Genomic DNA, 26,239 nt, shown 5'->3' with positions numbered 1-26,239 from the left:
TTGCCACCAGAAAAGGTTGAAGATTCCCTCGAATCAGCTAGAGTCGAACCAGATGTCTTTCCTCTGGAAGCTTCCTTTCCTATCCCACGTCGAATGACAGCTTCCATGCTATTCTTGCACGGGATTTCGAAGAGCAAATCAAACAGCTTGCACGGGGATTTGGCTGCAGGAGGCGATTAGGGTTTCAATTGAACCGCATTGCAGGGGATATTTTGGCGATTTCAGTTAGGATTAGGGGGATTAGGGTTTCAATTGGTTTGGATTTCCGGCATTTTGTGAAATTAGGGTTCCGGCTCAATTTGGGAAAGAAGCGGTCGGTCATTTCAATTTCTTGATGTTGGATCGGGTCGATAATATTGTTCCCGTCAGGTTTCAAGCCGGGTTGAAAGAATGGCCCGGTTTGATCCGTATGGCCACGTCATCTCGTTAACAGCAAACTGGACATATTTGACGTTGTTATGTCCATGTCATCAGCTCAGTAACAGTCCGTAACAAATAGGACCAAAGCTGCCACATTTCAAAACGTTTTAGGACTTGTTTTACCCAAGTCAAACTTTTAGGATTCAAAGTAAAAAAATGACAAACATTTAGAACCATTACTGTAATTTTCCCTTAAAGAATATGCAAGAAACCTAATAATATTTTATTTCAATATTCCTTTCCAATTTTGAAATATTCCCGACGCCTTGCGCTTTTATATTTGCTAGTAAAATATTATTTCTATATTCACTAGTGAATGTTTTTCTGCTGTTAATAACCTTTTTGATAAATGATAAGTATTTAAAATTATTAACTCCAAGGAGTTTGACCTAGTGGTAAGGAGGAGCTTAACACTCCGTTTGGTTTCGCAGTTAAAATCACAAAAATTTTAACTTTAACTTTAACTCAACACACTACACAATAAAAATACACATTTCTCAAGTTAAAAATTTTAACTTTTAACTTTAACTCAACACACTACACAATCATTTGTCATTTTCCACAATCAAAATCAAAATTACTTTAACTCTGAAACCAAACGCACCTAAATATCTATCCGATCTCGGGTTCGAAATCCCTTGAAACTACCAGAGCACCTTTAACGTGACTGCTCGTTTCGTGCCCTGCCTTACGGAGTCTCGAAAATTAATCGGGCGAATTTCGAATACCCGGGTTAGCCAAAAAAAAAAGTACTTAAAACTATTATAATATTTCACATCTATAATTATTATTATCAAATTTATAAACTCAATTTGCAAAATATAACTAAAATCATAAATTGCAAAATTAGTTAGTAAAAATTGATGAATGTAATTTATATACATCAACAAATAAATTACTAGTCGTCATTCCCTTTAAATTTATAAATATATTTATTCCCTTTACAAAATGTTAACCTGAATATGTAAAAAGAGAAGGCCACCCCAACGGGCTAAAAAGAAGACTAGTCATACACTGAATTTGCCAATGTAGAAAGCACAAAAATGCTACTAGACACTGTTTCTCCTGAGGAAAAGAAGCAGCAGTGCAAATCAAAACTTCGGCAGAGAAGCCTCGTATTTACACCTTATATACTACCAAAAATGTTTGCATTGCCCATTTCCCGCAAGCAGAAAAAGGACATGAATTTAGATCAATCACAGTTCAGCTATCCCTCGCTGGATTGGAAGGAGTTCTGTTATACAGTTTGTACATCAGAGTCGACTTTGACATCTGAGGTTCCCGCTCGAGGACTGAAATCACGTCCTTGATCGAGATAGAACGAGATACCCCTTGTTGAGGGGCTGCAGTCTGGTTCTTCCCTTGTTTCCTCACAGCTCCTGTCGACACAAGCAATGACAATTGCAGACATGATTCAGATAGCTGTCCGAGGAAATCACACTAGTTCAGCATCGAATGTGAATGGAATCGCTTAGAAACAATTATAACATACAAAATTAGAAAATTTTGTAGCAAAAAGATGAACATCCACGTTATCAGTAATATGTAATCTAACTTAGGCATACCTGAAGCAATGAGAGATGCATGTCCTCTTTCAGAGCCTCGACTGTCCGCTGTGATTCGCCCAAAAGTCAAGCTAGACTTGCCGCTGAACTGCGATACTCCTTCACGCCTCTGCTGGGCCTGTTCAGCCATGAGTTGCCACTTTGACAGGAGGTCATCTCCTCCAACAGCAGCTCGGGCAGCAAAATTTGCAGCTGTTGTCCTCATCTTATCATCTTCTTGTTTATTCACCTGTACAGTTAACAGAGACCCCAGAGAAACTGCTCAAGGGAACTTTATACACTGCTCATGGGAACTTTACATACAAGTGGTGGTAAGAGGGGATTGCTATGATAATACCTTACGGGATTTCCCTCGACTTTCATCCTTCTCTTTTTTACCATCCAGCCCAGAATTGCTCTCTGGCTGCAAAATAGTACCGAAATTTCAGTCATGTCAATTAACAGCCAAAACCCAGTAATATCTGATCATGTGCCGGGCAGTCGTGAACCCATAAAAATTTTAAAAGATTTTCACTGGCCAAATTCCTGGCCAAGGCCTAGCCGAACCAGTCCAAACTCCAAATATTACTAAAAGTGAAAAAGAAATAAGAACCAGCAACTGTTGCCTTAAATTATTAATAACATGATATGTTTCATGTGGGCTAGGCTCCTCCAATAAACCGGATGCTCAAAGGGATTCAGGCATCATCCATGAAGGCCAAAAGTAACTAATGTGTTTCAATCTTGCATAAAAGTAGGGTCAAATTCCTGTTAAATTCCAGCTCAGGCCAGCCATATGCGCCCAACCTGGTCTGGCCCATCATCAGGTCCAACACATGCATTAACAAGATAAGAAAGAAACAAACCTCGCTAAGTTTCCGTTGTTTTTCAGCCTCAGCCTCTTTCTTCTCGAGTTCCTCCTTGGCCCGACGATTCAATATCATCAGGTGCTGGTGTATATCGGAAGTGATGACTATTTTGCGGTTGTGCTTCTCGACATCAACCCTCTGCACCAACATTTCACTTCATGAAGTAGATAAAATGGCTTGATAAATCATGTTATAGCAAGAAAGAACTAAATTGTACCTGCTTTGAATATCTGATTAAATTGCATAGAAATTCTCGCATCCTTTCCTCCACACTCTGAGATTCGGGTGTGTGTGAGATCATATACATAGTTCGAGAATTATTCATAAGATAAAAGAAAAAAAAAAGAAGCAACACAAGGAGCAACTTACTAGTGATAAACACCGTTCCACATCCTTGCTAACATTCTTCATACCACATTTGGCCACTGTCACAAACCAGAAACCAAATAAAATGTTAAGACACTTCTTCATCCGGAAGAATTTTAAGGGGAAAAGAAAGCTTCAAGCATCTAAATAATTCTTCATTACACTTATTTAATGACTTGAACTCAAAAGTACATCTTGGCAAAACATCTAAATAGTCGTTTAAAATATAGATAATGAGGATTCACATATACGGTTTTAACATTCATAGATTTGACACATGATAAATAATGCTTGTTTGACATGATTTCAGCTGGAAAAGCACAACTGCTTTAGAAATTGTAGTTTTCAGTGAGAAAACCGTGAACTACTTTTCCTTTTTCAAATGTATCATACAAGGCCAAATTTTCCCCCCTACTGAAAAAGTAGAATGGTCTTAACTGATCTCTGCCAACTTTTTCTGAAGGGGAACCTTCTCCAAAAGTAGCTTTTCCTTCTCTTCCCTTACCGCCCTGAGGGATCCCTCTGACACTTGAGAGTCTTCTCTAGGCCTGGGAAGCAGCTGTTCTGCTTCTTCCTAAAGCCAAGACAATGTTAGCGGACAAAACCTCATTAACATCGAGTCACAGCAGCTGATAAAGATGGTTGACAAATATGGAAAGTTACATACCCTAAGATTTACCCCACTAACGGCAGTGACATCATTGAGCTCTTCGATGCTTAGATCCTCAATGGGCCCGGATATTTTCTGCTTCTTACTGTAAAAATCAACCAAAACGTTTTTAAAAAACATGGAAATCTAGATCAAAAGAATCATACTGACCAATTATGAGCGAGTTAGTAAACCTCAAAGGTTGAAGAGAAGTATCAGGCATCTCAAGTGGCTTATTCTGGCCAAAATAAGGCTTTTTTGTAAGTGAGCTTCCATTCATTGCAGCTGGTGAGGATGTCATCTGCGAGCTCAGCTGATGTAACAAAAACAAATCATATTACAATCAGAAAGGGTTAATTTCTTCAAATTTCTATGTCTAGGGTTAAACTAATGCAAAAAGCTTAATTCTGACGGATTGCCATCAAATATTGTAACCATTAAAAAAAAAAATGCGGTGTCTTCAACAATGCTAACAAATCTTATCTGCGACAAGCGATCAGGACTCCTGAGTGTCTCTAAGTGATAGCTTGTTAAATAAGCAGACTACGTTTATTTTCTTTGAATGTTTACTTCTTGGGAATCGAATTCTTCATCACAACCTTGATCATATTGCTATAGATCTTAATTCCTTCATCTTGATATTTTTACTGATAGGTCCACAGAACATAAAGGAAACAAACTATCATCAAGCAAGGAGATGCTGGAGATTGTTGGAATTATGGGCTTGTGTTTTTGATTGGTAGGTTTAAGGGTATCACATGATCTAAAAGTGCATAGTCAGATAAGCTACAATCCACTTGCTGTATAAGGAGCAAAACTGCGAGCGAATTGTGCTGCAAATCAGCCACATGTAGTCAAGAATTTCCCCGACAGGAAAATACAGGCAGCTGGATCAATGAGTTTGCATTTTCCTCAAGATACCATAGGAAATTTCGCATCGAATGACTCTTTGTCAATAAATAATTTCATATGACTTATCCAATCATGAGAACATGGACATACATTATGATACAGTATAAGAAAGGGAATGGGCTACAAATACCCCCAGAGATGGCAATTGAACCCAGTCACGGTGTCAACTGGGTCTAGAATGCCACTTGCACTGACCCGGCTTTTTAAGGATAAGAATGCAGTCATGCCTAGCATGTAAACTGGGGAAGAACCATATATGACGGAGTATGGAGCTTTGCCTATCAAAATGGAACATGGCTATGCTCTTTTTGGAGCTATATCTTTCTGCTAGTTAGTTCCCTTATGACAGGCATTTAAGAGTTGTCACTACCTTGAATAGTAAGAAAAAGACATGTACCTGAATACTGACAGAACGCCCTGTATCTCGAGTAATTGGAGCATTTCTCTCCTTATAGGGGTGCACCGGTACTGATAAAGATGGACTAGACTTATTTTCTTCGCTTTCTTTTGATAAGTGACTAGACTTATTTTCTTCAGCACTACTTTTCTGGTGGAGCAGATTCACAGTTTGAGGTTCAATTGGCAATCCAACTACTCGTCCAGTATGGTCCTTCGGTATTGATATCTGGACCTGGATTTCCGACCTGTGAACCCCTGGCTGCAAAATTGCAATACTCTTAAATGTCTTGTGTTTTAGGGCTACAAGCCGAAGAAACTTAATAATCAAGTGCTGAAAAGTTGCGATTTTTTATGTTGGGTTCCACCCACTAGTTAAAACTTGGTTGCTAGTGATCAAGAGGAAAAGGGTACATCTCCTCTGACAGAGAAGTCAAAATCACTAAATGAGTTATGTAATATTCCACCGAGTGAATTGTTAGAGCTCTCCTAATATAAATTTCCACCCTCTCTTTCGTTTCCCTTACCCTTACTTACCATTCTCTCCAGCAAACATAACTTTAGCACCTGATCTATGACCTTTCAGTAAACGTGACCTTTTCTAACATCAACTCATCATAGAAGTAGATCAAGAGAGACATTCTACCTGTGCACTAAGTTTTGCTGCTGCCAATTTCAGCATCTCATTTCCGACAAGACCTCCCATCATCCGGACAAATTGATCTCTGGCAATCTCATTTTTCTACAACGGCAACAAGGAAACATGATTATATACTTCTCTCATGTTAAGCAAAACAGTAGACAGAAGAACACAAGTGAAAGACTCACTTTTAGCTTTTCATATAGAGCCTCAAGTTGCATCGCTCTATCTTTATCGAGTTGTGGCAAAATGAAAGGGAACAGCTTAGCAAATGGGAATTTAGTAGTAGTTGTTTGCACAGGGCGCACTGCTTGTTGGCTGCTCATTCTCTGTAACTTAAAGTACTGAGAGTCACCAAGAGGAATGGGGTTCTTTCCTGTCACCTGCATCCTTGTATTCCGAGGAATCTCAAGACCAGTTTCCGCAGCCAGCCCTGGTTGAAGATTATGCTGCATGTCTTTCCGCTATTGTTTCGTTGGATATCTGATGGTTGCAATCCTAGAAACAATTTGCAGAAGCCCCCATATCAATTCAGCTCTGGTCTGCCAACGCAATTATAGAAAAGCCAAAGAAGCAAAGTAAATACCCGCAATTAGTTAATTTCTTTAAAATCAATGTACAGCAATCTGATTCATAGAATAACCAATGGAGAGCCGAATCTGGCGGATTAAGAAATTTACCTCACAAACTGTGCATAAGGACAACATTTTGGAGTAAATTATTCACAGTTTTTCGGGACAAGATTACGCATTTGATTATTTATTATTAGGCAGTAGTAGATGAAGTAACAAGAAGACGCTTTATTGTTCCGGAACGGATTTTTCAGACAGAAAAAGATAGCTGGATCCTCCCTCCACCACAAAGTCGGGAAGTCCCATCCGAAAGAGGCAGACAATAAACTCAACAGGGTGGTCATCCTCGAACTGACCTAACTAACAACTCTACCGAGCCTCAATGCCCGCCAACACTATTGCCCATTGCACAAACTAGAAACCGAAACAAAATGAACCTCCACGTTTCCACCTCTTCGTATCAAACACGGACTTATAATTACTTGGAACAGAAAGAGATAAAGACACAGGCAAGCAGCAGCCGCGTCCTCCGACCAAATTGGAACAACAGCAGCAATCAAGAATCAATTCATCCAATGACTAGACCCGACAGCAATCTATAAAACTGCAAAGAACCTAAATGACGACAGTTCGCCTCTTCGCTCACTACCTTTGTTCAGAAACCGCCCGAAGCAAAACAAACGCGGGAACTCACCTAGGCAGCGGAAAAACTCGGAAGGTCCGCGTGAGAGGGGCGCTGGGGGTTGGGGGGGGGGGGGGGGGGGGGGGGGGGGGGGGGGGGGGGGGTGGGGGGGTGTAGCTTCTGCCGAGCGAGGGGGCCGGAGGGAGAGTCGGCAAGGGAGCTCTACCGTAGAGAGGGTCGGTGGAGTCCTGCCAGTGGGTGCTCAGTGTTTAGGGCTTTTCCGGGCTTTAACCTTTGGGGTTTATATATGTATCTGTGTGTACATAGATATATATATATATATATATATCTGTATAATATAATAATAGTAAAAAGAATATATATATATATAATATAATAATAATAATAGTTAGAAGATTTTCCTAGTGCACTCCGACCGTGTCGCTTGTAATTAGAAAAGCTACGATGTTTGGTTTGTAATTCAAAATATATTCAAAATCAAACGTCCCTTTTCCTTCTTTTAATTATTTATATTAAAAAATTGGCTGTTATTTTATTTTCTCTTAATATAACTTTGCAGTTTCCAAAAAAAAGTATTTTCTTATCAACACCTTCGAAAAATATTTTCATATCAATAAGTAAAGATCACACACAGCATCACGTAAATTTTTTATGTAATTTTTTTTTATTTTTGAAATATAATATTGCTTATTAGTTAGAGATTGAAATAATATTATCAATTAAAAATTTTAATTGATGAAATGAATTAAAGAGATTATGAGAATGTATTTGATATTGTTGAGAGGGAAAGAGTGTGAAGGGAGAAAGAGTATGTGAGAGCGAAGAGAGAGAGAGAGAGGGGGGGGAAGTGTGAGAAAGTAAAGAGAAGGGAGAGGAATGGGTAATTGAGAAGAAATTTAGAATTATAGATATAACCTTAACTTTTTAAATATTTAATGGCTATTAATTTTTTTATATTATTTATGGTGGGCATTTTTGGGATAATAAGAATTATCCCCAAGTGACATTTTTTTCCTTTTTGTAATATATATATATAGATATTGTTGATACAAAAATTGAACTTCAATATTACAAGTGAATACATCTTTTAAGAATATTTAGAGCTCCCACTCCTATTTGAAGTAACCTCTCATGTTCTCCTTTCCCTCTATATTCTTCTCATCATTGAGAAGTGTAAGTCTATTTGCCGAGCTTCCCTTTGGTGGAGGCCTTGCCTTCATCTTGTCCCTCACATTAACTGGAGAAACTTTTCCTTCTTTCCTCTTCTCCGCTTGGACGAATGGATCAAGGCTCCATTTATAAGAGAATAATATTAATAAAATATTACAAGTTGTCCATCTTTTGCCAACATCTTTGCAGAGATAATATTTTTTTTTGAAAAAATTGCATCATATATTTCAACCTTTACATGTTGTCATAATTTTATTTCGATGTCAATTTTTTTTCCACATGTATTATAACATTAATGGTTTGGTGTCAAATCTATTCCGCTGTAAATATTCAATCCATTTTTAACGGAAATGCTGACGTAACTCGTTATTGCTTCACGACGCTGACGTGGAGAGTGCGTGGGTCATAATACAAGGAAAAATAACACTATGTATCCAAATATTTTAATATTTCTCAATTTTATCCCAATCTTTTCATAATTTCTCAAATTTATCCTAACCTATTGAGCTAATATTGAGAAAACAGTAAAAGATTGGGATAAAACCGAAAAAAATATTGAAATGTTGGGAAAATTTGAGAAAGTATCAAAAGGTTAGGATAAAATTGAAAAACAACAAAAAATTGGGATGTATTGTGTAATTTTCCCTTATATCGGGCCCACATACTCTCCACGTCAACTCTATCAAGCAATTAACGGGTCACGTCAGTATTTCTGTAAAAAACGGACGAAACTTTTATGGTGGGATGGATTTGAAACCAAACCATTAATGTTAGGGTATCTCAGAAAAAAAATCTACGTTGAGATAAAACTAAAACAACATGTAAGGTTGAGATACACGAAGTTATTTTTCATATTTTCTTATTCAAGTGGGCAACTCGGCTTTGTCGGCCACCGATCATCAGCTGGACGTGTTAGTATGTATCTTGAACGATAACCCATGTCCATTTTCAGGCCCATTATAGACCCATTATAGACCCAATTTCCCAATTTATCACCTTTTCTTAAAAAAAAAAAGTGTTCGGGCAGGCCGGGCAGGGCCGGGCAACGCACACCGGCTGCCCGCGATCCTCGCCTGCCCAGAACCCCCAAATCGCGGATTTCCGCGATTTTCTCCAAAATCGGCCGAAATCTTAACGGAAAAGGGGAAGAGATTGCAATTAAATGGAGAGATCGACAATTCGGAAGAGAAGGAACAAAACCCAGCAAGAGAAAACGAGAAATTTGCCCTCGATTTGGCCGATTACAGGATCGATTGATTTCGGAAACCCTCGCCGGAAAACGCTACTTTTCCCCTCGATTCCGGCCGTTTCGACCCCGGTGAAGTCCAAATCGGACACCGCGTAGCCCAAACGGTGCCCAAAACCATCTCCCGCGCCCTCTCGTGCCGTCGTCGCGGCGTCCAGGGGCGAGAACCGCCCCCCGCAGCGGCATCGCCGCTGTTCTCGGCGATCCCGACCGCCCATCAGCTAACGGGCCTCGGCCCATTTCTCTTGCTTCGCAGGTCCAGCCCAAAAGTTCGGCCCATTCCTGCCCAACGTCCCCAATCCGGTCTAGCAGCTCTTCTGGGCGGTTTCTCCTTCGGGCGGGCTAGTCCGATCCGATCCGATTCGACCCGATTGTCAGGCAATTTTTTTTATTTTACAGAGAAGCCCCTCAACTTTCCGGACTAGGTAAATTCTTGACTTAGTGGCATGATTAGGGCTCATTTCCTGAATATTAATGCTTGCTTGATGGATATAATGTGAAATGAGTGTTCTTGGGTCGCGTGGGTGATCGGATTTGTCCCGAACTCGATTTTACGAACTTTCTATTTTGTCACATTTTAGTCCAGAGGACGCATTTTATTTTTTTTTATTTTTATTTTAGATCTACCCTGAACTCTAAAATTATTTTCAATCAAGTCCCGGTCATTTTACTATTTTCCAATCAGTCCTTGGATTTTTCAGAATATTTCTAAACATCCCAAAGAACTTTTCAAATTGTTTCAGTTTAGTCCCGGGACCATTTTTCACCCTTTTCAGATCTGCCCCGAATTTAAAAAATTCTTTTCAATCAAGTCCCAGTCATTTTACTATTTTCCAATCAGCCCTTGAATTCCTAGAATTTCTCAAGCATCTCAAGGAACTTTCCAAGTTGTTTCAGTTTAGTCCTGGGGCCATTTTTTTGTTTTCAGATCAGTCCAGATTTTCAAGTTCGTTTCAAACAAGTCCTGGGATATTTTCAGTAATTTTTACACCGTCCACAGTTTTTTCAGAATTTTCAAATCGGTCCCCGAAACTTCATCCTAATTTTCAAATCAGTCCCTGCTCTTTTAAAATTGTTCAATTTAGTCCCCTGGACATTTTCTAAAAATATCCGACCCTTTCCTACTTGGATCACCCACCAACAATGTATGTGCCCCATTTAAATATTTTATTTTTGTAATTTTATGTATACAACGTGACAATGTCGGAAATTAGAGTTTATCGGGCGGTCAACTAATGGTTATCTCGAAGACTCGAAATCCGTAGACTAAAGCATTCGGCAAATTTCTAATTAACCTAAAAGTCTACATACGGGATAATCGGGACGTTAAATTTGGCTAAATTAAATCACTTGACTATTTTAAATGAATTGTATGAACCGATTAATAATCTGTAATCGCGTCGACAGTTCAAGAACTGTTAGTCACTCCCTTTTTAAATTCACAATTTCAAAAGTATCGAGATACGTGCTACGTAATTTTGATTTTTCATACACACACATATTTTTCGATTCAAGGGGGATGACTATCGGTTCTTGTCCTGCCGTCACTCTAGTATAGGTTTGTGTTTAGAACGAGTTAAAACATGGAAAAACAGATTAATCTCAAATTCGGCCTAAATCAAACATGGGCAATAGTCAAATAGAGGGTTAGGTTTTAGGTTTTAGGTGAAAATACTCTTAATCTGTAAAAACCATATTGTCACGATACAAAATAATCTAAAAATAACCCACACATTCAAGGCTTGACTATGGACACCATGTCTGGCAAGTCCGTTAAAATGATGTCGAATGTTACATGCCTTATCTATCACTCCTTTTGTTTGTTTTAAGGTAGGATTTCTATGCCAAGATACCTCGATTAATAATCAGTTAATTCACGTAAATTCGACGATAACAAAACCCCGTTGTTTGTTTATTTGAGCTTGCTTGTTACATTTTTACAATTATTTGTTATGCGGATCGAGCCCGATCCTTTAGGACACGATTCACACAGGGTTCAATGCCTCTAACCGTCGATCACGGGGTTCAATGCCCCCATACACCGAGTGCGCATTTAATTTAATTTTCGGTATTTTCCAAAACCATACGGTGAGCATGAGTGAAATAATGGTCGAACGCGAACCGACCAGGATTCAGTCATTGTAATTTGTCTTTTATTTGAGATAAGGTTTTATATTATACATATATTCATGTAAAAATCCCGGTCGGAGAGTGGACGGTCAGAGTGTTTCTTCGAATTTACGGTGTCAAAACGCATAAGATGAGCGGAACTTAATTAAGCGGTAAGTAAATTAAAATGGCAAGCCTAGACAAGCTAGAGTACCAAAAGGGCATGTGGGATATAGGCCCATACGTAATAGAATCCCCAAATTCGGAAATTTCGGTTCCGTACAGACCATTGCCTTAGCATTTTAGGTGTACCCCGTACCCCTAGACCCGGGTAACTTGCCGGCCCTCGACCTTCGGGTCGTAAAATGGCAAGTGCCGACTCCTTCTCACGTGCGTCCGTCGCGCGTCTCCTAGAAGGTGGACACTCCCAAGCCGCGTTGCATAGGCGCGCGCATGCGTGCCCCGACGAGAGGAAATTCGGGTGCGCACAGCTTGGCGACTCCACTGGGGACACTTAGAGGGTTCGGGCTCGTTCTCGCTTGCTTTGTTTGCTTGTTTATTTACCGCTTTCCGTAATTTCCCGCTTATCTACTTTACGCACTTTCATTTATGCGCTCGTATTGCATATCATGATAACTCTAGGTACCTATGGGTCGCATCCCACGACCGGTAATAGGAGCATAGGTTAGATAGGGGTTCGAAGTAGGGGTACGGCGCGCAGTTTGACTGTCGCTTAGGCCTTGAAAAGAATCCCGCTCGATTTCAAGGAATTGACACCCTTGAGTCGAGGGCCCCCATCCCTAGGTAGCACGGTCCTTGTAGTGTCGAAACCATGCATACTGCAGGAGCTCCATGCCATCTTCCAACCTGACTTCAATAACAGTCCATCGAGTCGGCCTGCGCGCCATTTGAGTCATTTTCTGTTTTTGAGAGAGATGTACGTTGTATACATTAAGCCGTCGACATTTATTTTTTGTACCCATGCATCATCTAATTTCAAAATTAAGCGTCATTTGTATTAACTAGTCCTAAATCGGTTTTCCTTTCATCTTGGTAAGAGATGGCGCGCTCGGTCTCCTTTCCACACCTCGACATGGTCACGCCACCACTCAAGGAAATCAGTCACATCTGGGCTTATCTACGTTAAGTCGACCACGATTACATCAGGACCTTTGTTGGGGATATACCAATGCTAGCCATGTGCCGAGTGGATTGGAACTTCTTGAGAGCAGCGGTGACGTTTTGGGACCCAGTCCACACCGTCTTCAACATCCAAGGTACCGAGCTCACACCTACCATTGAGGAATATCGCACTCTCGTCGGAAGAATTGCAGCCACCCGCGGCATTGTGGAACCTAACTTCCACACCACCCGACTTGTTTTGGTATCGCGTCTACTCGGGGTGCATAGGTCTCAACTACAAGCCGAACTTGCATATTCCGGTGGCACAGAGATAGTCACCGCGAAACTCTTCCGTTTTATTGAAATGCGAGCGCGCGAGGTTCAAGGGGATCTTTTACAAAAAAATTTTGTCATGCGATCTTATTCTTAATTTTCGGGACTCTATTATTCCCTCGCTCGGCCGGTCACATTGACGCAGCCTTAGCTAGCGTTGTCCTCCAAGTGGTTGGAGGCCACGAGTACGAGGTGGCCTTGTTGGCCGAGACCATACGGTCCCTTGATTGCGTTACAAGAAAGACCGATCGAAGGTTGAGAGGGTCTCCAATCCTTTTGCAAATTTGGCTCCAAAGCCATGCAAACTCCTTCAGCCTTGTTCGTCCGATTATGTTTTTCACACGTTCGGAGTCTATCATTTCGCGGTTACTACCTCTGTTGCGTGTGGAGGAACGCAAGGTCTCCAAGTGGATCAAAATTTTTCGCGAAATAGCACCAAAGGGCTTTAAATGGCGCGCCGCGTGGATGCCACCCGGACCCATGACCTAATGTCTTGATTTTAACGGTGTACCACTCGTGAGCCATGCGGGGTCCACCACCTATTTTCCGGTGCGAGTAGTGTGGCAGTTAGGTGGCTTACAGACGGTTCCCAAAGGTACGGCCCGAACCAAGTTCGAACACACTTGGCGGGAGGACCAGACGTCCATAGATTGCCTAAGTGAAATCGAACGGGTTATAACCGCGTGGCAGACTACGGTCATCGAGCATCCTTACTTCCCCGAGCACCTGACCCAAGATGAACGGGACTTTCAAGCCACGGAGGAATATATCCTCCGCTTTTATCGATGGGGTCCATCAGAGAATGATGATTTCACAGACTCTCCTCCGGTCGAGAGTAGCACATCATCCGGGCACCGGTACCGGACATGACCATCCAAGTCGAGCTCGCCAATCTCAGGGTTGAAAGGGATCGCCTCCGTCGGGAGATCGCCGAGAAGAATGAGCAGCTTGGCGATCAACACTAACTACAGAAGGAACTTGCCTAGGCCCGCGCCCAACTGCAGAGGCGTGATCAGGAGTTGGCGCAAGCGAACGCTGCTTTGGAAAAGTCTAGGAAGAGGGCTCGTGGAGGTCCACGCACATCCTAGGATAGACACCTCTACCAGGCCCTCACTTGGAACCGGTGCTTTCCATGGCGACGGTCGCTTGCACCTCGGGCACGTTGGAAGACCGACTTAGGACTATCTTTTCAAAATTTGTATTACACTTTGAACCATTCGGAGTTAATACGAATGACAGCATTAGTTTTTGAAAATTCATGCATCTCATGCATTTCTTCTTTTATTCATTGCTTTGCATGTTTATTTTAAAGATAATTTTCTTGCATTAAACTCACGCACTTATGGAATCCAGGTGTTAACAACTGACGGCGCCTCATCGATATCCCACTCGTTTCCAGCAAAGAATGGCAGAGGAAAGTCAACTAGCTATCTTTGAGGAGGATACGCCGCTCACCCCAATTCATTCTCAAGCACCGACTATGCATGTGCCACCACCACACGTGTCCCCTACAGGCGTGCCACCAGCACATCGGGGAGCTTCCCCAACTCATCTTCCGCCACCTGCATCTTCGGGCACACACCCGGAATATTCAAGAGAGCGGCCATCCTCTGCAGTTGATGATCGTGAACGTATTGTAGTACTCGAGAGCACGGTCAATCAACTGGCTACCACCATGGCTACTAATATGGCCGAGCTCGTGGCCCTACTCAAAGGCCCAAATCGCGCTTCTTCGAGCTTCACCCCACCTCCTGGGTACGGGCCAGCGGTCGATCCAAACCCATGGGCCCAGCCGACCTTGATTCCTGATAATGGAGATACGTCTGCCCCAACGATAGTGAACGCGCCGGCGGTCCATCCGGTTAACAATCTTCCAGCACCACCTTCTTTCTCGCACCCGGCTAATCTCCCGGCGGTCACTCCTGTCCCTTCAGCGACAATGTTGGAACCGCCTATGCTTGTACCCCCACCGATCTCCACGCCAGTCCTAGTTTCGGTCTCTGCGTCGATTCCAGCTCCGACTTCCGCTGTCCCACCACCGATCATATTCCTGCCTACAACTGCCCAGGCTCCTGCTCACACTGCTGAACCTCCCCTATACCAAGCTCCACTACCCCATATCGGCCTTTCTTACCAAGCTTCACCTCCCATAAATATCGCTTACTCTGAACCGGGCACGCCGAGCTACGCGGCCCCTAGAGCTCCACCCACAAATTTCCTCCCCGAGATAGAGACCGAGCAAGAGAGGAGAATGAAGAGGATGGAAGAGACCATTAAAGCCCTCCAAGCTGGTGACCCCCGACACAGTACTAGCTGTCTAGATTCAACTCTCTTCCCGGGGATGCAGCTACCCCCGAAGGTCAAAGTGCTCGACTTCCAGAAGTACGACGGAACTACAGACCCGCGACACCACCTCCGCCAGTATCGTGGGAAGATGCTTCAATACTGGGACTATGAACAATTCGTCATCGCTACGTTCTAGTAAAGCTTGTCGGGACCAGCCCTCAACTAGTTCATGTCGCTCCAATCAGAAGACATCCCCTCCTGGACCGAACTGTCGAAGAAATTCGTAGAATAGTACCAATATAACATGGATACGCCTCCATTTTTCCTCGAGCTGAGCACCATGGAAATGGAGGAGGTTCAGAAGTTCGAGCAATACACCACGAAATGGTGTTTGGAAGCTGCGAAACACTGTCCCCCTATTTCTGAGGCGCAACAAATACAGATGTTCCACGAGACACTCAAGGGGGCCTACTATTCCCATCTTATGGGCCACAAGTCTTCGTTTTCAGAGATGATTATGGCTGGGAAGCAGGTTGACCTGGGCATCAAGCTTGGGAGGATCGAGGGTCCTACAAAGAAAGGGGAAGGAGAGTCCTCGAGGAAGACTGCCTCAACGGCCACCCCCACTGGCGGCAGAAGGAGTAAGGAGGTATCGGTCAATGCCGTCAATGCGGGCCACAACGCGCCGCAACAGTACTCGATGAGTTTCACGCCCGCACCGTCTACCACCCCCGTGTATGCTCCACCGCCTCCGCCCTATCCGTCTCAACATTCCGCTCTGCCGGTTTATTATTCGGCCCCGCTGACAGCATTTCCATCGGCCCCGCAACAAGTCGTCCATCATTACGCTTCCGTTCCTCCTCAGACCCCACAGTACAGGCTTCCGGCTTCGAGAACTCCTCAGCCGACGCAACAGGCCCCAGCCCCACAGGGTCAACAAGGCGGTGCAACGCAAACTCCGTAACGTAAACAGTTTACGCCCTTGCCGGCGCCACTCTCCCACATATACCAATAGCTCATTGCAGGCAAACAGATCCAACCAATAGCACTTAATTCTGGTTTTGACCCGACCATCTAGGATCAGAGTCAGCGCTGTGAATACCATTCGGGGGCACTCGGCCACAATACCGACAATTGTTGGAAGTTGTGGGAGAAAATCCAACAGATGATTGATGAAAAGAAGCTGGTATTCAATGCTGCCAGGCCTCCAAATGTGTAGGCAAATCCCTTTCCTGATCATGGGTCGAGCTCGGGACCCACCATCAACATGATCAATGTCGCCACTATTGGGGAGTACGAGGCCAATCAGGAGGGCCCTTCCCCGTTCGTGATTGAATATGTCCCCCCAGAAACCACTGTAGGGTTCGCAGGGTTCGGTGTTGCACCCACTCCATTCGTAATAGAAATCCCGGCGAGGGAGCCGTATTAGGATAGTAAGGTCCCATGGACTTACGAAGGGAGCGTCGGAAATATCGAGCAACAGTTCAGCGTCATGGGCGTGACGCGTTCGGGCAGGGTGTACGAGAACCCGGAGGCTGCAAGAAAAGGGAAAGCCCCTGCAGTGCCCGGAGTCGCCCCGGAAGCCTCGTCTATCCCCCAGAAGAAGGTGACTAAAGAGGAAACCGAGACCTTCATGAAGATAATTAAGGCGAGCGAGTATAAGGTGGTAGAGCAAATGACCAAGTCTCCGGCCCATATTTCGCTACTTGCTCTCCTCCTAAACTTAGAGGCACACCGAGAAGCCCTTTTAAGGGTTCCGACGGCAGCACAGATTCCCAAAGAGACAGCTCCGGAGCGGATTGAGGAAACTATCAGTTCGATCTTCTCCAACAACATTTCATTCTCAGATGATGAATTTCCTTCAGAGGGATGGGCACACTCGCGGGCACTACACATTGTCTGCAAGTACAATAACTTCATCATCGGTCGGGTCATGATTGACAATGGCTCGGCGCTCAATGTTTGCCCAGTTTCCACGCTGAAGCAGATGAACGTGGACTTTAATCGCATCCGTCCGAGCAAGACTGCGGTTCGAGCCTTCGACGGCTCGCGAAGGGAAGTAAATGGAGAGATCGACCTGGTGATCGAGGTGGGTCCCTGCTCATTCGCTGTTACATTCCAAGTCCTAGACATTCCGAATGCTTTCAGGTTGTTGCTCGGGAGGCCGTGGATCCATGCGGCCGGCGCCATTCCTTCGTCCCTACACCAAAGGATTAAATTCATCGCGGAAGGTCAACTCATCACGGTCAAGGGTGAGGAGGACTACGCCATTTACAAGGAGATGGTTGTCCCCTATGTCAGCATTGGGGATGATGAGAACCTCCCCTTCCATTCATTTGAAACCATCTCCGTCATTCGGGACTACGGAGAGATCGGTCCAACCCGCGCTGACCGTATGATTGGAAAGGTTTTGCTGCGCCATAACTACATCCCCAGCAGCGGACTCGGAGCACGTGGTCAGAGGATCAGTCGTCCCATCGAGATTGAAGAATATAAGAACATGAGGGGACTCGGTTTTCGCCCTTCTTGTCACGAGATTATTGAGGCTCGCAGGGGCATGCACCTTCACCGTCTCGCTGCACGCTATAGGAAGATCAACAGGGGCATCCCGGTTCATCCGCTCTCCTACTTTTTTCCTGGGCCGCCGCACATTGTCGAAGGTACTCTTGACGGTCCCTTCTCGGATTCAGACAGCGAGCCTGTTAACCTGCCAACCATATGCGCTGTCACTGAGGAGACTACTCCAGGGGCTTACATTCGCCTTGCGCAGGAAAATGAGGAACTCAATAACTGGACCTCAGTCCCGTATTACTCGGCTGTAATCGCCGATGTGTAAGGCCATCTATGTTTTGATATTCCCCGCGTGTCGGCATAGCCATAAGCCACACGACGGAAGATGGATTCTTGTTATGGCATCACGCCCTCATCATTAATAAAATCCCTACATGCATTTTTTAGAATTCTCGCGTCTACTTTCTTTTTCTCTCCCACTCATTCGTAGCACTTTAAAATTTCTAAGACAATTTGTTTAAATCGTCAGGCTCCACTCGAATCTGAGTCTTCGACGCGTCGATTCGAACCCATCCGAGGAACTCCTTGAAGAGTCCCGACCCATATACTTCGGGGAAGGACTCAACAAGGATGGTCGAGTGCCCGAGATAGAAGAGAGTTTGCGCCGCCTTGAGAACCGCCAACTCACTTTCGTGGAGCCGACAGAGGAGATCAATGTGGGTACCGAAGAAGAACTTCGCATCCTAAAGATCGGGACGGGTCTCGACCCTACACAACGAGTCAGGATGATCGAATTTCTAACCGACTACCAAGAGGTCTTTGTTTGGTCCTACACTGACATGCCGGGCTTAGATCCTTCGATAGTCAAGCACTTCCTACCGCTTGATACATAGAGGTTTCCACCCAAGCGATGGCACATACGGCGGCAACGTGCCGGCCTTCTCCTCCGTATCAAAGAGGAGATTATCAAACAGATCACCGCAGGGTTCCTGGAGGTTTGCAATTATTCTGAATGGGTAGCAAATATCGTGCCCGTGGAGAAGAAGGATGGAAGAGTTAGAGTCTGTGTCGACTACCGAGACCTCAACAAAGCTAGCCCCATAGATAACTTCCCCTTGCCTCACATTGACGTCTTAGTCGACAACACAGCACGCCACACGTTGTTCTCCTTCATTGATGGCTTCTCCGGGTACAACCAGATTCGGATGGCCGAAGAGGACAAGATCAAGACGACGTTCATCACAATGTGGGGCACTTTCTGTTACCGAGTCATGCCTTTTGGCCTCAAAAATGCCGGAGCAACATATTAGAGGGCGATGGTCACGCTATTCCACGACATGATGCACAAAGGATCGAGGTCTATGTTGACGACATGATTGCCAAATCCAAAGAAGGAGAAGACCACCTTGTTAATTTAAAGCGCCTTTTTGACCGCCTCAAGAAGTACAAGCTCAGACTCAACCCGACGAAGTGCACATTCGGCTCTAAGTCAGGGAAACTGTTAGGATTTGTGGTCAGTGAGCGAGGCATTGAGGTTGATCCGGACAAGGTGAAAGCAATTGGGGAGCTACATCCGCCATTGACGGCCCGCGAAGTACGAGATTTCTTGGGGTGGCTGAACTACATTGCAAGATTCATCGCAAACCTGACAGACAAATGTCAACCACTCTTCGTCTGCTTCGTAAAAATGCGGCAATTGAGCGGGACGAGGAATGTCAGAAGGTCTTCGATACTATCAAAGCATATTTGGCTCAGCCACCAGTGCTAGTTCCGCCGACACCAGATCGTCCGTTGATCCTTTACTTGACAGTGCGCCGACAATCCCTGGGATGCATGTTAGGGCAGGAAGACGAGTCTACGCGCGCAGAACACGCCATATATTATTTGAGCAAAAAGTTTACCGAAGGGGAGTCTAACTACCCGGAGATTGAGAAGATATGCTACGCGCTAGTGTGGGTTATGCAGAGACTTCGAAAATACATGCTCTACCACACTATTCGCTTATTGTCAAAAGCGGATCCCCTGAAGTACTTGCTTGATAGTCCATCTTCCATGAAGAACATTTCGAAGTGGCGATGTCAGCTGACGGAATACAACATTGAATATGTGCCCCGCACTTCAGTTAAGGGGTAGGCAATTGCGAATCACTTAGCGGAGTTCCCAATCGAAGACGATACGCTGATCAATTCTGACTTTCCGGACGAAGGGATCCTCCAAGTGGATAGTGAGAAGAACAAATTCGCATGGAAGATGTATTTCGACGGCGCAGTAAATTCCACTGGGTCCGGCATTGGTGCAGTGCTAATATCCCCCGACGGACGCTACTATCCGATTGCAGCAAAGGTTGATTTCCCTTGCACTAATAACGTGGCCGAATATGAGGCATGCATCCTTGGCCTGCAAGCGGTGATCGACTTCAAGGTGAAGGAACTGGAAGTGTTCGGAGATTCTATGCTTACAATCTTCCAGACGCTGGGGCAATGGAAGACGAAGGACGCAAAGCTAGTGTCATATCACGAGTATCTTGAGGAGTTAGCGGAGAACTTCAAGAAAATCTCATTCACATACACACCGCGCATCAAGAACCAATTTGTAGATGCACTCGCGACGCTCGCATCCATGGTGAGCATCACGAAAGAAAACCTCATCGAACCACTCGAGATCGAGATCGCCAAAGGCCCTGCTCACTGCGACGCAATCGAGGCGACCGATAAGCAGCCATGGTAAGAAGACATTAAGCATTTCTTGCAAACTGGTCAATACCCTACATTCGCTAACCGTCGTGATCGAAAAACACTTCGGCGACTCGCATCACATTATTTCCTGAGTGGAGAAACTCTCTATCGCCGTTCTTTCGACGCCACACTACTCCGGTGTGTTGACGAAGTCGAGGCACATCGTCTCATGAGAGAGATACACGAGGGGAGCTGCGGACCCCACATGAGCGGGCTTATGCTTGCCAAGAAACTCATGCGTTTGGGTTACTTTGGTCCACCATGGAAGCCGATTGATTCAAACACGTTAAGCATTGCCACTTGTGCCAGGTATACGCCGACCAGATCAAAGCACCGCCTAACGAGTTGCGCCCGATGGCAGCCCCATGGCCCATTTCAATGTAGGGTATCGACGTGATCGGCCCTATCAACCGCAAAGCATCCAACAGACACCAATTCATTTTGGTGGCGATAGACTACTTCACTAAGTAGATCGAGGCCGTAACGCTTGCTTCAGTCACTGCAAATGCCGTGGCACGTTTTCTCAAGCGTGACATCATCGCCCGATACGGAGTCCTCGAGACGATCATCACTGATAATGCCAAGAACTTGAATAACAAGGTCATTGATGAGCTCTATGAGCGATTCAAAGTGCATCATCGCAACTCCACTCCATACCGTCCCCAAATGAACGATGCAGTGGAGGCTGCAAACAAAAATATCAAGAAGATCATCGAGAAAATGACAGTAACTTACAAAGATTGGCACGAGATGCTCCCTTTCGCGCTCTTGGCATACCGAACATCTATCCGCTCTTCAACCGGGGCAACTCCGTATTCTTTGGTCTACGGCATGGAGGCCGTCCTCCCGATCGAAGTGGAGATTCCTTCCATGAGGGTCCTCGCCGAGACCGAACTTGAAGAAGCTGAGTGGGCGAAGCAACGTTGTGAACAGCTCAATCTCATCAACGAGAAACGGCTAACAGCACTCTGTCACTGCCAATGCTACCAATAGAGAATGGCCCGAGCGTTCAATGCGAGAGTCCGTCACCACGAGTTCAAACCCGATGACCTCGTCCTGCAAAAAGTCCTACACATTACACCTGATTCTCGGGGCAAGTTCCCATACAAGTACGACGGGTCCTTTGTCGTTAAGGAAGTCTTCTCCGGAGGGGCAATTATTTTAAGCGACATGGACGGGACCGAAAATGCGCTCCCAGTCAACGCCGATGCCCTTAAGAAGTACTATCCTTGATTGGGTGCTTCGTCGTTCTATAGCCTTTGCATGTCCCTGCAAGTTACAACTCACACTTCCAACACTTGTCTTCTTCTATATTCTTCAGGCTCCGCGCCCGTTTCACTTCAGCGCATTTTCTGTTATCAGCATTTATGCCATCTCCATTCAATCATTCCATATAAGGGCACCTTTGAGAGAAAAAAGAATAATTTTCCCGCTAGGTTGAAAACCTCCTCGAGGCGACCTAGGCAAAAGTTAGGGAACGAGGGACACGGCTTAAAATCCCGCAAAGGGGAGCCGTGGCGGTCGTAGCAAAATGTGAGCATTTATGAGGGAAAAATGAAAATAAAATACCCTGCTAGGTCGTCACGCGTCTTGCGGCCTAGGAAAAAATTAGGGGAATTGTCGGCTCAACCACGAAAGAGCTGCGACATCTCGTGTGGAGTTATGACAAGTAGTAGTTTAGCGGTTTTCAACGCAAGCAAACTCTCTTCGACTCTTCGGGTTCAAGACATGCCTCGAAATGAGTTCGAATCGTCGTATCCTTGATTTAGAGGATCCCCAAAGATTCTTCCTTTTACCTTCATACAAAAACTCTGCTGGTCATGCCCGCCTTGCAAAGGCCATTCCTTTAAGTCAAATACATGTCATACTCGGGGACGCGGCCACCCCTCAAAATGCCACTGAATTTAAATTCCTGGAATATCATTACATAAATTTCTTTACATATCGCAATTTCAGCAAGTTCTGCGCGATTGACAACGACCGTTGGTTATCGTTTTCCTGTATACAGGTTTGAGTGTACAGGTCCCGGGAGGCGTCCCCCCGAGCGGGGCGTATGTCTGTCTCGTTCGACAAGTCGCAGTCTCTATCCGGGTGAAGGGCCCGAAAAGGAGCACACATCAACTTCGCCAAACAAACCCATAGGCGCATAACCAGCGATAGGGCGTGGTTATCACTGCATCATTTCAATACAATACCGGCTTAACACCGAACAGATCGCCCTACACTATCCCATAACAGTGATTCTTACTCTTGCATTTTACTGCTTTCCGGACTTCGTGTCCGCATTTATTACATTTCGGACTTCGTGTCCTCACTTACTTCTTTCCGGACTTCGTGTCCGTATCTACTGCATTTCGGACTTCGTGTCCTCATTTACTGCTTTCCGGACTTCGTGTCCGCATTCACTGCATTCCGGACTTCGTGTCCGCATTTACTGCTTTTCGGACTTCGTGTCCGCATTCATTTACTTCTTTCCGGACTTCGTGTCCGCATCTACTGCATTTCGGACTTCGTGTCCTCATTTACTGCTTTCCGGACTTCGTGTCCGCATTCACTGCATTCCGGACTTCGTGTCCGCATCTACTGCTTTCCGGACTTCGTGTCCGCATTCACTGCATTCCGGACTTCGTGTCCGCATCTACTGCATTTCAGACTTCGTGTCCGCATTCACTGTTCTTCGGACTTCGTGTCCGCACTTACTGCATTCCGGGCTTCGTGTCCGCATTCACTGTTCTTCGGACTTCGTGTCCGCACTTACTGCATTCCGGGCTTCGTGTCCGCATTCACTGTTTTTCAGACTTCGTGTCCGCACTCACTGTTTTTCGGACTTCGTGTCCGCATTCACTGTTTTTCGGACTTCGTGTCCGCATTCACTGTTTTTCGGACTTCGTGTCCGCACTTACTGCATTTCGGACTTCGTGTCCGCATTTACTGTTTTTCGAATTTCGTGTCCTCATTTACTACTTTCCGGACTTCGTGTCCGCATCTGCATTTCGGACCTCGTGTCCACATTTCCGGATTTTGTGTCCGCATATACTGTTTTCCGGACTTCGTGTCCGCATTTATTACTTTTCGGACTTCGTGTCCTCATTTGCTTCTTCCCGGACTTCGTGTCCGTATCTACTGCATTTCGGACTTCGTGTCCTCATTTATTGCATTCGCGACCTCGTGTCCACATCTATTGCTTTTCGGACTTCGTGTCGGCATTTACTATTTTTGGACTTCGTGTCCTCACTTACTACATTCCGGACTTTGTGTCCGCGTTCACTACATTTTGGACTTCGTGTCCTCATCTACCACTTTCGGACTTCGTGTCCTCGTTTACTGCTTTCCGGACTTCGTGTCCGCATCTACTCCGTTTCGGACTTCGTATCCTCATTTACTGCTTTCAGGACTTCGTGTCCCCACCTACTCTGTTTTGGGCTTCATATCCTCATTTACTACGTTTCAGATTTCGTGCCCGCATTTACTGCATTTTGGACTTCGTGTCCACTTTTATTGCTTTTCGGACTTCGTGTCCATATCGCTTTCTGGACTTCTTGTCCACATTTAATGTCCTTCAAGTATGCGTCCACATTTACTAATTTATGGTTTTTACTATTTTGCAACAGGCCCACATATTAGCAAAAACGAGGAGAATTGCCAAACGGTCGCCAAGACTAAACGAGGTGCTTCTTATAGTCTTTGGCTACATCCTCTATCCGAGCACACAACCAAAGAGGGGCAAGCTGTCAGCACCCAATTTCGATCCATCGGCTCCAGGGGGGCAAAATTGTCATTTCCCAATTTATCACATTTTCTTAAAAAAAAAATTATTCAGGTGAACCGGGCAGGGCCGGGCAGCGCTCACCTGCTGCCCGTGAACCCCGGCCCAGAAAAAAAAAAAGTGTTCGGGCAGGCCGGGCAGGGCCGAGCAGCGCTCACCGGCTGCCCGCGATCCCTGCCGGCCCAGAACCCCCAAATCTTGAATTTCCGCGATTTTCTCCAAAATCGGCCGAAATCTTAACGGAAAAGGGGAAGAGATTGCAATTAAATGGAGAGATCGACAATTCGGAAGAGGAGGAACAAAACCCAGCAAGAGAAAACGAGAAATTTGCCCTCGATTTGGCCGATTACAAGATCGATTGATTTCGGAAACCCTTGCTGGAAAAGCGACTTTTCCCCTCGATTCAGGCCGTTTCGACCCCGGTGAAGTCCAAATCGGACACCGTGCAGCCCAAGCGGTGCCCAAAGCCATCTCCCGCGCCCTCTCGTGCCGTCGTCGCGGCGTCTAGGGGTGAGAACCGCCGCCCGCAGCGTCGTCGCCGCCGTTCTTGGAGGATCCCGACCGCTCGTCGGCTAACGGGCCTCGGCCCATTTCTCTTGTTTCGAAGGTCCAGCCCAGAAGTTCGGCCCATTCCGGCCCAACGTCCCCAATCGGGTCCAGCAGCTCTTCCGGGCGGTTTCTCCTTCGGACGGGCTAGTCCGATTCGATCCGATTCGACTCGATTGTCCGGGAATTTTTTTTATTTTATAGAGAAGCCCCTCAACTTTTCGGATTAGGTAAATTCTCGACTTAGTGGCATGATTATGGCTCCTTTCCTGAATATTAATGCTTGCTTGATGGATATAATGTGAAATGAGTGTTTTAGTCCATAGGACGCATTTTTTTTTTTAGATCTACCCTGAACTCTAAAATTATTTTCAATCAAGTCCCGGTCATTTTACTATTTTCCAATCAGTCCTTGAATTTTTCAAAATTTTTCTAAAATCCCAAAGAACTTTTCAAATTGTTTCAGTTTAGTCCCGGGACCATTTTTCACCCTTTTCAGATCTGCCCCTTTCCTACTTGAAAAGGGTGAAAAATGGTCCCGGGACTAAACTGAAACAATTTGAAAAGTTCTTTGGGATTCTTGGAAAAATTCTGAAAAATCCAAGGACTGATTGGAAAATAATAAAATGATCGGGACTTGATTAAAAATAATTTTTAGAATTCGGGTCAGATCTGAAAAAAGTGAAAAATGGCCTCGGGACTAAACTGAAACAACTTGGAAAGTTCTTTGGGATGCTTAAATAATTCTGAAAAATCCAAGGACTGATTGGAAAATAGTAAAATGACCGGGACTTGATTGAAAATAATTTTTAGAGTTCGGGACAGATCTGAAAAAAATAAAATGCGTCCTCTGGACTGAAATGTGACAAAATGGAAAGTTTGTAAAATCGAGTTCGGGCCAAATCCGATCACCCACGCGACCCTAGAACACTCATTTCACATAATATCCATCAAGCAAGCATTAATATTCAGGAAAGGAGCCCTAATCATGCCACTAAGTCTAGAATTTATCTAGTCCGGAAAGTTGAGGGGCTTCTCTGTAAAATAAAAAAAAATCACCTGACAATCTGGTCAGATCGAACTGGCCCGCCCGAAGAAGAAACCGCCCGGGAGAGACGTTGGGCCGAACTGGAGCGTTAGGCCGAATGGGTCGAACTTCTGGGCTGGACTTGCGAAGCAAGAATTGGGCCGAGGCCTGTTAATTAAAAGGCGGTCGGAGTCTGAGGAGGACGGCGGCGATGGCGCCGCGGGCGGCGGTTCTCGCCCCTGGACACCGCGACGACGGCACGAGAGGGCGCGGGAGATGGCTCTAGACACCGCCGACGCTTCGCCGAGGTCGATCTAGGCCTCACCGGAGTTAAAATGGTCGGGATCGGGGAGAATTTTGGGGTTTTCCGGCGAGGG

General features: G+C 45.1%; 2 protein-coding genes across 2 annotated transcripts; one reads left to right on the top strand and one right to left on the bottom strand.

Moving 5' to 3' along the window:
- Nucleotides 1–1,303: 1,303 nt before the first annotated feature.
- LOC116193072 (transcription initiation factor TFIID subunit 4b-like) lies at nucleotides 1,304–7,252 on the bottom strand. The gene is made up of 13 exons (XM_031521825.1): nucleotides 7,063–7,252; nucleotides 5,985–6,338; nucleotides 5,803–5,898; nucleotides 5,158–5,418; nucleotides 4,043–4,161; nucleotides 3,867–3,954; nucleotides 3,638–3,773; nucleotides 3,203–3,258; nucleotides 3,051–3,107; nucleotides 2,831–2,971; nucleotides 2,323–2,388; nucleotides 1,986–2,214; nucleotides 1,304–1,799 (listed from the first exon to the last, which is right to left on the bottom strand). Exons 2-13 carry the CDS (start codon nucleotides 6,249–6,251, stop codon nucleotides 1,624–1,626), a joined length of 1,692 nt encoding a protein of 563 aa, XP_031377685.1. The 5' UTR covers nucleotides 6,252–6,338; nucleotides 7,063–7,252; the 3' UTR covers nucleotides 1,304–1,623.
- A 7,144-nt stretch (nucleotides 7,253–14,396) lies between these two features.
- On the top strand, nucleotides 14,397–15,473 carry LOC116206077 (extensin-like). Its single transcript, XM_031538829.1, has one exon. It carries the CDS (start codon nucleotides 14,397–14,399, stop codon nucleotides 15,471–15,473), a length of 1,077 nt encoding a protein of 358 aa, XP_031394689.1.
- Nucleotides 15,474–26,239: the final 10,766 nt, after the last annotated feature.

This window comes from Punica granatum, chromosome 1 (assembly GCF_007655135.1).
Source record: "Punica granatum isolate Tunisia-2019 chromosome 1, ASM765513v2, whole genome shotgun sequence".
Classification (NCBI taxonomy): domain Eukaryota; kingdom Viridiplantae; phylum Streptophyta; class Magnoliopsida; order Myrtales; family Lythraceae; genus Punica; species Punica granatum.
The sequence above is the reverse complement of the archived record's forward strand: the minus strand, read 5'-3'. Positions and strand labels throughout refer to the sequence as shown.